Source organism: Anser brachyrhynchus (genome assembly GCF_964034855.1).
Source record: "Anser brachyrhynchus genome assembly, chromosome: 21".
Taxonomy (NCBI): domain Eukaryota; kingdom Metazoa; phylum Chordata; class Aves; order Anseriformes; family Anatidae; genus Anser; species Anser brachyrhynchus.
Genome location: NC_137714.1, coordinates 1574132 through 1585355, shown reverse-complemented (window position 1 = coordinate 1585355; position 11224 = coordinate 1574132). Strand labels below are relative to the sequence as shown.

The 11224-nt window shown below is 63.4% G+C and overlaps 3 protein-coding genes across 7 annotated transcripts in view; all 3 read right to left on the bottom strand.

Moving 5' to 3' along the window:
- Positions 1-520: 520 nt before the first annotated feature.
- On the bottom strand, positions 521-3906 carry TMEM82 (transmembrane protein 82). The gene is made up of 5 exons (XM_080564379.1): positions 3689-3906; positions 3542-3614; positions 3079-3253; positions 1996-2404; positions 521-1174 (listed from the first exon to the last, which is right to left on the bottom strand). Exons 1-5 carry the CDS (start codon positions 3765-3767, stop codon positions 831-833), a joined length of 1080 nt encoding a protein of 359 aa, XP_080420505.1. The 5' UTR covers positions 3768-3906; the 3' UTR covers positions 521-830.
- A 213-nt stretch (positions 3907-4119) lies between these two features.
- On the bottom strand, positions 4120-6417 carry SLC25A34 (solute carrier family 25 member 34). 2 transcript variants are annotated; one of them, XM_080564377.1, is made up of 5 exons: positions 5840-6417; positions 5192-5257; positions 4706-4858; positions 4425-4643; positions 4120-4342 (listed from the first exon to the last, which is right to left on the bottom strand). In XM_080564377.1, exons 1-5 carry the CDS (start codon positions 6314-6316, stop codon positions 4160-4162), a joined length of 1098 nt encoding a protein of 365 aa, XP_080420503.1. In that variant the 5' UTR covers positions 6317-6417; the 3' UTR covers positions 4120-4159. The 2 variants fall into 2 exon arrangements, with proteins under 2 accessions (XP_080420503.1, XP_080420504.1); XM_080564378.1 differs by having other exon boundaries at positions 4425-4559; positions 5840-6412.
- Positions 6418-7290: 873 nt separating this feature from the next.
- The window catches only part of PLEKHM2 (pleckstrin homology and RUN domain containing M2), a 30965-nt gene continuing 27031 nt past the window's right edge, over positions 7291-11224 (bottom strand). For all 4 annotated transcript variants that reach the window (XM_080564370.1, XM_080564371.1, XM_080564372.1 and 1 more), the window contains 7 exons: positions 10933-11065; positions 10654-10844; positions 10299-10364; positions 9609-9768; positions 9145-9324; positions 8948-9064; positions 7291-8561 (listed from right to left, as the gene is read on the bottom strand). In XM_080564370.1, the coding sequence (XP_080420496.1) occupies positions 8424-8561; positions 8948-9064; positions 9145-9324; positions 9609-9768; positions 10299-10364; positions 10654-10844; positions 10933-11065 (985 nt within the window). In that variant the 3' untranslated portion in view covers positions 7291-8423. The remainder of the gene's footprint in view (positions 8562-8947; positions 9065-9144; positions 9325-9608; positions 9769-10298; positions 10365-10653; positions 10845-10932; positions 11066-11224) is intronic.

Sequence of the window (11224 nt, the reverse complement as noted above, 5' to 3'; positions counted from 1 at the left end):
ACCCTCGGATGCCTCGCATGCCCCCACACATCTCCAGGTTGCCCCCATACAGCCCCATGCACCCCCAGGTTGCTTCGTGTGCCCCTGCACAGCTCCAGAATGCCTCCTGTGCCCCAACAGAGCCCCCAGGATGTCCCATTCCACCCCAAGTACCCCAGGATGCCCCCATACACCCCCCCGAATGCCCCATGCACCCCCCCAATGCACCTCCCAGATGCCCGGTGTAGCCCCATACACACCCAGGGTGCCCCACGCAGCCCCAGGATGCCCCGTGCAGCCCCAGCCTCTCTGCTGCTGCGCCCCCAGTGCCAGCTCCCGGGGCAGGGGCTTCCCTCCCCAAACCCCGCACCCCATCCGCACAGGGCCAGGTGCCCCCTGGCATGGCTCAGGGAGGTGGGGACACCCCCTCTGTGCCTCAGTTTCCCTCCACTGGGGCTATCCCCAAGCCTGTCCCCAGCACGATGGGCCCCCAGCTTGCTCTGCCCAGGCATTTGCTGAAAAAAAAAAAAAAAACCACCACTTTATTTTCCGTGTTTTATAAAGCCCTGGAGGTCCCCACACCATGGCGACGTGGCCATGCACCCCCTGAGGACAGGGACATCTATCAGAATCCCACGTTCCGAGCAGGAGGAGGGAGCCAACCCCCAGCACCGTCACAGCCTTGTGGGGTCGCCCCAAAAACAGGGGCCGTGTGAGCGTCCCCCCAGCCCCGCGTGTCCAACGGGATGGGGTCGAGCGCCTTCCAGGAGCCCTCTTCCCTTGGTCCCCACGGGGGCTCTCCAGCGCGGTGGGGAGAATTTGGGGAGCTGAGTGAAGCCACCCTGTGTTTCTCATCCCCACTTACACCTTCTTCTCAGGATGATCCCTGCTGGGTGAAATCCTACGGGAGACCAAGGGGAGAGAGGAGGAAAGGCAGGCGCCAGCCCCTCACCGTGGCCTCGGGGCTGCCTGCAGCCCCTCGCTGGGGCTGTGTCGGGGGCACTCACCTGCCGCCGGCACGCTTCCAGCAGGACGCCGGCACGGAGCAGGCACCAGAGCTCGCCCAGCAGCGAGAGGAGGATGTGGAGGATGTCTGTCCAGCGGCCCACAGTGAGGAGGAGGATGAAGAGGCCGCCCATGCGCACCAGCACCGTCTGGTAGACCGCCTGGCCGCCTGCGCTCGGTCGCTGCTCCTCTGCGGGGACACGGTGTCAGGGTGGCCTTGTCCACAACCAGGCACAGCAGGAAGTTCATCCAACTTTGGGTTGTCCCCAAAACTTGGGGGACCCAAGGAGGTCCCTGGTTGAGTCACCCCCCCAAATATGGGGTCCATATTGCAAAGGCATCCCATGGGAAATGACCTCCCAGTTGGTTTGTTTCCAAAATTTGGGGGGGACCCAAATGACCTCCTGGTTGGTCTGTTCCCAAAATCTTCGAGGGAACCATATGAACTCCTGGTAGCACCATCCACAAAATTTGGGATCCATATTGCAAAGACACCCCATGGGAAAATGATGTGCCCGTTGGGTCATCCCCAAAATCTGGGGAACCCAAATGACCTCCCAGTTGGATTGTCCCCAGATTCCTTAGGGTCCCTATTGCAAAGCCACTCCATGGGGAATCATCCTCCTTGTTGGGTCATCCCAGAAAAATGGGGGACCCAAATGACCTCCTAGTTGGGTCATCTCCAAAACGTGGGGGATCCAAATGAGCTCCCAGTCGGCTTGTCCCCAGAACTTAGGGTCCCTACTGCAAAGCCACCCCATGGGGAAATGTCCTCCTTGGTTGGGTCATCCCCAAAATTTTGGGAACCCAAATGATCTCCTGGTTGTGTTGTCCCCAAAACTTGGGGTCTATGTGGCAGAGCCACCCCAAGGGGGAACAACCTGGCTGGCTGATCCCCACAATTCCGGGTCTGTATTGCAAAGCAACCCCATGGGGGACTGGCCTGAACATCGGGTCGTCCCCAAAATCTGTGTTCCCCCAGAACTCTGCGATGCGCCGCCCGCCTCTCACCTTGCATGTAGATGACCAGCAGCGTGTAGCAGATGGTGAGCGGCGTCCAGAAGCGGACGGCCTCCGCCGTGGAGAGGAAATCGCGGTTGATGAGGGAGACGGCGGCCAGGTCGGCCACGGTGAAGGTGATGACCAGGGCTTTGCGCAGCAGCCGGGGGATGCGGTGGCCGGCGGTGAGGAGCAGCATGCAGACGCCGCAGTAGCGCTGCTGGCTGTGCAGCTCGTAGAGGCTGCAGGTGTGGAGTGCCAAGCGCCGGGCGTGCACGGCCAGCAGCCCCGCCAGCCCCGCCGCCAGCGCCAGGTTGCTCGTCCCGTGGGGAGCCCCTTCCAGCAGGAAGCTGAGGCCGCAGGACACGCCGCAGCCCAGCGAGTACTGGCACAGCAGGAGAAGCTGGCTGCTGTGGGTGCCCTGCGAGAGCGGGACGGCGCTGTCAAGAGCTGCCGAGGTTGCAAAGCCACGAGCGAAGGCGCGGGTGCGGAGCCCTGTGTGGGTTTCTCCGCGCTGCAGCCCTCATCCTGCCTGCAGCAGTTGCAAAGCAGCAACAGGAAGCGCAGCTGCATGCCCCGTGGGTGTTGTGAGCAGCAAGGGGATGCATTGTTGCAAGGCAATGCATGGGTTCCTCCATGCTGCAGCCCCCACGTTCCCCTTGCCTGCAGCCCTCATCCTCCCCACGGGTGTTGCAAAGCAGCAGGAGGGTTCACCACTGCAAAGCCACGTGTGTTCTCCTCCGTGCCGCATCCCCTGCCCTCCCCACGGGTGTTGCAAAGCAGTGAGGGGCCATGCCCAGCCCCTGCAGCCCCCATGGGAGTTGCAGAGCAGCAAGGGGCTGCACCGTTGCAAAGCGACGCAGGGTTTCCTCCATGTCCCATCGCCTTCCTCCCTGCAGTTGTTGCAAGCAGCGAGGAGCTGCAGCAGTGCAAAGCGGTGCATGGTTTCCTCCCAAACTCAACCCCATCCTCCCCACGGAGGCTGCAAAGCATCAGGGCGCTGCGCAGCTTCCTCCATGCCGCAGGGCACTGCGAGCACTGAGGGGCTGTGCGGCTCCCAGCCTGCCGTGCCTCAGTTTCCCCAGCCCCGCTCACCTTGCCGAGGGAGAGGAGGGCAGACACGGCACGCAGGGAGAACTCAAGCACCACCAGCGCGGCCACACGGGAGCCCACCAGTGCCAAGACGCCCGTCAGCACCAGCACCTGCAGCAGCTCCAGCGCCCGCCGCTGTGCCCCGATTGCTGCCTTCAGCTCCTGCCTCGCTGGGTCGCTGGTGACAGCAGGGGGACACCAGGATGGGGTCGCCCACAGCGGGGAGAGGGAGAGGAAGGCGCAGCCCCCAGCATCCCTGGGTCCCCTTTCAGCACCCGTGGGTGCTTAAAGCAGCTCCTAAAAATGGATCCCAAAAGGAGATGCCCCAAAAGGAGATGCCCCAAAAGGAGAAGCCCCAAGAGGAGAAGCCCCAAGAGGAGAAGCCCCAAGAGGAGATGCCCCAAGAGGAGATGCCCCAAGAGAAGTCCCAAACCAAATCCCAGGGGGAGGAAGGGTGGGAGCTTACTTCAGACACTGGATGTAGAGATAAACCTTCAGGAGGCTGCAGAGCACCGAGACAGCACAGGCACCAACCAGCCCTGTGGGGACAAGCAGCGGGGGGTCACCGTGTCCCCCCATCCCCACGGCCCCGTGCCGCCCCGCGAGCTCTCACCTTGCAGCAGCGCATCCAGCAGAGCCCAGCCCCACGCCAGCCCGGGCCACACCGGCAGCCAGGACCCCAGGGAGAACATTTTTCGGCGTGGAGCAGCTGCGGCGCAGCCAGGCCCTGGCTCAAAGGTCTGCGGGCGGAGGCTCCCCGGGGCTGGTAAATCATTGCCGACGGAGCTGCCACGCTGGGCGCAGCCAGGCTCGGGCAGCACCTCCAGCCCCCACAGACGGGAAATTTGGGCAGCGGCAAAGTTTGAAATGCAGCACACGCATCCTTCCTCGCCCCCCTGGCATTGCTGCTATCCCTCCCGGCCCCGCTCGGTGCATTTGGCCAAATCCTCAGCCTAATCCTGCAGCCCGATGCGCCGACAAGGCCTCGCAGCAGATCCCAGCCCCCAGCCCCAGCACCCCAAAGACCCTGAAGCTCCACCGAAACAGAAAAAAAAAAAATCCCTTTATTAACCGCCGCCAACTCCTACGGCCCTGGGGGCGGCTGCTGCTGCACCATCTTCCTGAGCTCGTCCCAAAAGAAGAGGCTGAGCACGGTGTGGGGGCCGAGGCGGAGGTAGACAGCACCGATGCCCTTGTACAAGCCCAGCAGCCCCTCCTTGCTGGAGATCTGCACAAAGCAGTCCCAAAACCCCCGGTACAGCTTGCCCTGCGGAGAGAGGAGGTGGCTGCAGCTCCTCGACGGACGCATCCCGGGGTGGAAAAAAGCCGAATTCCCCGCGCGGCCTTACCGTGCCGTCGGCGTCCACGGGCTGGTTGTAGAGGCGGGTGCTGACCACGTCGAAAGGCGTCATTGTCACTGCCACGGCCACGCCGCTCACCATGCCCCCCGCCAGCACCGCGGCCCAGCTGCCCTCCCCGAACCACTGCAGGAAGCGGAGGCTGTCAGCCAAGCCAGGCATTTCGGGGGCTGGATCCGGCGCGTGCCGGATGCTCGCTGGTGCTGGATACTGGTGCAGGATACTGGTGCAGTATCCTGCTGGATACTGGTGCAGCATCGCCAGATACTCACCTGGTGCTGGCAGACCCAGTCCTTGGCGGAGGCGAAGGTGGCGAGCTGCGCGGCCGAGCCCACGGCCACACGAGGCACGGCGCCCGACACCCCCCGCCACAGCCCCACCACGCCGTGCTGCCTGTAGATGCTCTCGAAGGCACCCGAGATGCTCTGGGAAGAAGCAAAATTTGGGGTGAACAGGGAAAGGTGGTGGCCCCAAACCCCCTTGGCTTTCACCCACAAAGCCACCGTGGGGCCCATGCGGGTGGCACTGGTCCTGGTGTCGCTGCACCCCGCAAACGTCACGTGAATTATTTCCGAGCGCCACCTCGCAGCCCGCGCCGTTTATTTATAGCACCCATGTGGGTCGAGCTGCCAAACGGCGGCTTTAAATAGCCGCTGGCCAAAATAATCCACGTCCCCCCCCTGCCACCTCCCTGCTGCCAGTGTGCGCACAGCGGGAGTGCCGCCGGCTCGTGTCCCCCCGACCCCGACCCCGCTCACCTCGTGGTTGTGCTGGTGGCCCACGGCCACGGCCGCCAGCGTCTGGGCCTGGAGGTGGGTCTTGACCTGCGGGGACGGTGACACCGGGTGACGGCAGGTGACAAATTTCCCCTCCTCCCCCCTTGCCCCTATGCTAAAACACCGGGAAGGGCTTGGTATCCCTCTCGGGGCTTCAGCATCTCTCTTTAGTGCCAAAAAAGCAGCTTTTGAGGTCAATCAGAGCCCCTCCAGCAGATGTTGTGTGCCCAGATGTGTTGGGGGGGTGCAGAGCTGTGCCCCCCTCCCCAGACTTTGAACCCCGCTTTCCCCTCCCGCCCCAGGGCAAAGGGCCCCGTCGGTACCTGCAGTGGCGTCACCTTTGAGCCGCGACCGCTCTGTGCCCCAAGAGACGGGGAGACCCCCCCCAAAAGGGGGAAAACACCCTCATTTCCTTACAACGGGGGCTCTGCACTAGGGTTTCCAGAAGGGGGGGGTGACAAACCAAGGGGTGAGCTGAGCACGACAACGCGTCCCCTCCATTTCGGGGACAAAGCCGAGCCGGGACAGGGACAGGGGACATGCAGAGCTGGGATGCTCGAGGATCTGGGGGCAGCTCCCCAGCCCCCCAACCCCCCCCGGGCAGCGCTGCCGCCCTCCCGCAGCACTCACCAGGTACGCGGGGCTGCCCACGAAGGCCCCCACGGCCCCGGCCACCGCCCCGGCGACCACGGTGCCACCGGGCCACCCGGTCCAGCCGGCGGCCAGGGCGCAGGAGTAGCAGTAGAAGCGGACGCCGTTCATCAGCCCCTGGTAGAGGAGGCCGGCGGCCAGGCCCTTCTGCAGCCCCCGCAGCCCGTCGGCCCTGCAGACGGCCCCCGCCGCCCGCAGCACGCCCCGGTAGGGCCGGGGGTAGGTGCCGGGGGCGCGCAGCTCGCCCTGCAGCTGCAGCCGCGTCTTGACCACCTCCAGCGGGTTGGTGAGCACGCAGGCCATGCAGCCGGCCGCGGCCCCCAGCACCAGGTCGGCCGCCGGCGGAACCCCCCCGGCCGGGGAGCCCTGGGGGCTCGGGGCTCTGCTCTGGGGGGGACAGGGGAATTCGGGCAGGGCGGCGGGGAAGGGGGCGAGGGTGCCGGTGCCCGCCGCCATGCAGCACCTGCCCGCCGCGGGGACGGCGCCAGGCTCCACCTTCCTCGCCCTGCGGCCACGGGGGGGGGGCCCCGAGCGCCGCCCCTGGGCGAGCCCCCCCCCCCCCCCCGGCCCCGCACCCAACCCGCTGCCGCCCCCCGATTTGGGGACGGGATATAGGGCAGAGGTCAGCGGGGGGGGTGCCAGATCCCCGCTGGGTGCCCGCCCCCCCCCGCGTGACGCGGCGCAAATGGGAGGAAAAAACAAAAAATCAGCCCAAAGCGCCGGGGAATTCAAAGTAAGGCCCGGGATGGGGGGCTCCGGGGGCGGCCCCTCGCCCCCCCCCCCCCCCCCGGCCGGCCGGGCACCGGGGGTGGCACCAGGACGGCCCCGCTGGTGACCGCGGCGGGGGCTCGGGGGCTTCGCCCCCCTCCTGCTGCCGGGACCTGAAATCGGAGCTTTTGGGGCTAAAAGGCTGCAGGGGACACTGGGCGCGTCCCCCCCATCTCCCTGATTGTACAGCCGTGCCTGGGTTTCACCTTTCGGCCAACGAGGGGGTTACTGGGGGGGGGGGGGTGTGTGAAAAACCAAGGAGCTTGCCCAGCGCGGCAGCCCCGTCCCCTAAATCCCTCCCCAGCCCCGGTGAGACCCCCAGGGGCGAGGATGGGCGATGGGGAAGGGGGGTGAAGCCGCACAGCCCCGAGGTGCTTACGGGCTGGGAGAGGCGGCGCCGGCGCTGCTCGTTCCTCGGCTGGGCTGGGAACCGCTCCGAGCCCGGAGCTGCGGGACCGCCGGCGACCGCTCGAGATCGTCCCTCGGCGCACGGTTAAAGCCGCTGGGGGGTCGGCCCCTTCCTCGCCATCCTCCTCCTCCTCCCCTGCCGCAGCGCCTCCGGCTCCCTCCATCGAGCCAAAGCCCGGCTCAAAAATCGCCCCGCGGAGGAACGGCAGCGCCCGGCGAGGGGACCCGAGGCAGCCACAGGGCGCACGGCCAGGTCCGAGTTACCAATGAACATTTATTTGGGGAGGGGGAAAGGAAGCAGATGTATATACATATACATTCAGTCACATACGTTTCCTCCCAGAAAAAGGCTTTGTGAACATATATTACATGAGATCTCTGTATTATTAAAAGCTCAAACGGTGCCCCAAGGGGCTCGCTGCAGAGGGCAGGGGGATGGGTCCAGCACAGGGCTGCTGCCTCTGCTCCCTCTCATGCACTGGTGGTGGATGAAGCGAGCCAAGAGCCCCAGGCACGACAACAGCAGCCCTTAGGACATTTGAAGAACACGGGACTCGATCCCTTCTCTCCCCCGGCACATGGGGCCGCCTGGGTTTTGTCCAAGTACATGTCCAAGCCTTGAGCCAGCTTCTGCCGTCTCCTAAAACCGTACTGCTCGTAAACAGCCACAATATTCAAAGCCAAATTTTTGGCCCCATTCCCTCTTCCTTTTTCCCATCGTTCCCTGCCCGCCACCTCAGCTCTCAACCTCAGCTCAGTGATGTCTGGATGCACCAGCTCCAGGTGAGATGTTCCCATGCCCGGAGGTGGGCCGGGAAGGAGGAGACGAAGCGGTGCCGTACGTGGTGATTGTATTAGCAAGGAGAAAACATGCACGGTAGTGATTTAGTGTTCCCGTCTCGCCACGTCCGCCACCTACCCTGTTCTAAAATGAACAAAGCCGTGCTGACTGTCACTCCTGCTGCGACAGGTGGGTGCCCAACCCCAGCCCACCCCGCTCCCACCCTGCCTTCCCTACCAGTACGGTATTCCTTGAAAGGCAAATTATTTTGCCCCGTGGCAGACGGATGACGAGCAGGGTGCAGGCTGCACAGGGAAAGAGGCCAAGCTTGGCCTCGGCTCCAGCATGGCGAAGTGTCTGGTCACCACGTGCCTCTCCCCGCGGTGGCACCGCCAACGTGCTGCACGTCCCCGGCTCAGGGCAGAGCATGGCGGGGATGGGGTGCAGGATCCTCACCCGCAGGCACGTTGCTGGTGGGGACTGAGCGATGGCGGGAGGGTTTGGGGTGCCAGTTGGCCACAGGGCAGATGGTTACAGGCTCCGTGCTGTGCCCGCTCTCTGAAAGCGCCTCAGGGTGTCCCACCAGCTGTCCTGCCCCTGCCAGGGCTAACACCAGGGGTCCCGCTCCGCTCGTCCGCGGCACAGGCTGTCGCTGCGCTGCCAGGCGCTGTTGATGAGGCTCTGAGCGTCCTCGCACTTCTTCTTGACAGTGGCATCCAGAATGGCCTTGTGCAGGAGGTCGACCTGAAAGGTGCGGAGCAGTCAGGCAGGGATAAACTAAACCTCTTCCCCCTCATTACAAAGCCGCCTCAAAAACAGACATAAAGGCATCCATGTCATGAATGCTGGTGACAGAGGGGGACAGGGCCGACCCAGCTTCTTTCCCACTTCCTTTGTCAGTGCTGGATGCTCATGGCTTGACTTGTTGGGGGCCTCCAACATTTCCCCTGCTCTGAATCCCACATCCCATGGTCATACAGACACAGCTTTGTGGCTCTCCTGCCCCTCGCAGGAAGGCTGGGTTTGCTCTGCCTACAGGCAGGGAAAAGTTCACCCACACCTTCCTCAGAGCACACGGGCCCCACTTGCCCTGCTGCTGTAGGAAGGGTGTGACAGCCTCGCACACTCACCTGGTAGATGTTCCTCCACGCAGCGTTCAGCGCTGAGAGGAACCTCTCCAGTTCTGTAGTGCAACTAAAATAGAGCACCCAGGGGGGCAGGAACTGCTTGCGGTCCTGAGCAAACTCCTGAACACCGAGAGAGAAACCAGGCGTTACTACCACGGTCCGAGCCCAGCGCAGGGCCAGCCCCTGAGCACCGCACTCACCAGGATACAGTACTCCTTGCCAGCCTCCGTGGAGATGGCAGTGATGTCCGTCAGCTCCATGGTGCCCAGTGAGCGGAAGAAGCTTGTCTGGCAGTCCTCGTGGCACGTGAAGGCCTTCTGGTCCGTCAGCACAAGGCAGCAGGGGACGCAAGGTGTAGGGGCAACACCCTGGGGGATCACCTGCACAGGGTGGGGAAGGGGAGGTAAAACCTGGCAGGAAGGGGCCCCGTGCCTCTGGTGAGGGAAAGCCCTCCTGGCTCAGGAGAAAACCGCCTCCTCTGGACCCCAAAACATCACTCCCTGATCCCTTCCGCATCTCCACCCTGGCTGTGCTCAGGCTGAGCTTTGCCATCCTGGGGAACAGGATTCCCTGTGAAGGGAAGGGCCACGGAGGCTGGGCCCAAAGGTGCTCAGGGTGAAGGAGGGGTCCATTTGCCCATGCCTGCAGCCAATCCCCGGCTCACCCCTTTGGAGACAGCCTGGCAGAAGTACTGCATCCAGTCTGCCATGTCCTCCTCGTTGTCGGCGCTCAGCTCCAGGGAGGGCCGGTCTGTCAGGATCACCTGGAAGGAGTGGGGCCGGTCGGTGGTGTTGGAGCGCCGGCATCCCCCACACTGCTCACCGCTGGGAGAGAGGACAGAGATCAGCAGAACGGACCAGCCAGCACTATCCTAACAGCAGCCCCTGCCTCCGTCCGCCCTCCCGGTGCTGTCTACCACCCCCGTTCTCCACAGGGGCTGCTTTCCCATCTGCCACATCCCTTGTGGTTGCTCCAAGGATGGCCTCCATCTCTACGCATCGTAGTAGAGTCAGAGCTGAGTTTGGTGCAGGTGTCCCAGCGTGGCTCTTGGAGGAGGATGTCAGCCCTTCAGAGGCCAGCTCCCCAGCACACAGGCAGCGTGGCACATAAAAAGCAGGAGGAAACGAGCCCATCTCCAGCTGCATGCACCAAACCCAATCCAAACAGGAATCTGTGTGCATCCAGGAGCGAGCAGGGAGCCCTGCTACCCAGCCACTGACATGCAAACATCCTGCAGCATGGCGTATATCACCCCCTGCCCCAAAGCACATCCCTGAACATCCCAAGGAGCTACTGATCCCAGATCCTGAGGAGCCCTGCCGAGCCTGGGCACTACAACCCACCAGCTACTTACCCCATGTTGATGGAGAGCAAAGGCGTGACGTCGGTGCGGTCGGGGTACTGGTACAAGATCCCGTTGCTGCCATTTGGAAAGATGAGAGATGGTCACTGGAGGCAACTCAGCTCTGCTGGTCCCACAGCCACTCCTGCCTAGCCCTCTGCACACACAGCCCCACGGGGTTGTGTTCCTGCTGGCAGCAGCCACAATGGGGGGCTTTATCTCAGCCTCCCAAGTGATGAGATGGGCTCTCTCCTCCTCCCAAGCTGCTCCTGGGCAGCAGGAGCTTGCAGCAAAATAAAAGTGGTCTAATGTCTTCTCCAATGAGCCCCAACCAACTCCGGCCTCCACCCATGGCCTCAGCACCCACCTGAGCACCACGAAGCAGGTCTTCCACTGCTCTTTGCCCAGATACGAGGTGCCCGCCTTGTAGTGCAGGATGCCATCCTTCGTGACCGTGTTTTCGGCAGAGGTGTAGCTATTGGCAGAGGGTCCCAGCGCCTCGTCCATGGGGTCCTCCCAGTGAACGAGGCCGTAGAAACGCACCACCACATCGCAGGCCTGCGAGAGATGGGCAGAGATGTGAACAGGAGGGTGTTTAGCGTGACACTCCACCATGTTTGGTGACAACCGTGACAGCCAAACTCACCTCGCACTTGGACTCCTGGGCCACGAATTTTGCAAGTGCCAGTTTCTCCATGGTGGCATCGGTGAGGATACTGGGGTAGGGGGGCTCCCGGCACCCCTTGATCATGGCTGACTTCAAGGAGACCAGAAAGAACCTGAGAGGGAGACAGATGCCTGATGAGGCCAGGGCAGATAGCCCCTCATCTACTTCACATGTTCTGATGCCCAAGTGGCTCCCCTTTCATGTGGGGCTCTGGTCTTCCAGATCAAGGGGTCTGGAAATCAGCCTACAGACCAAAGGCAACAGTGGCTGC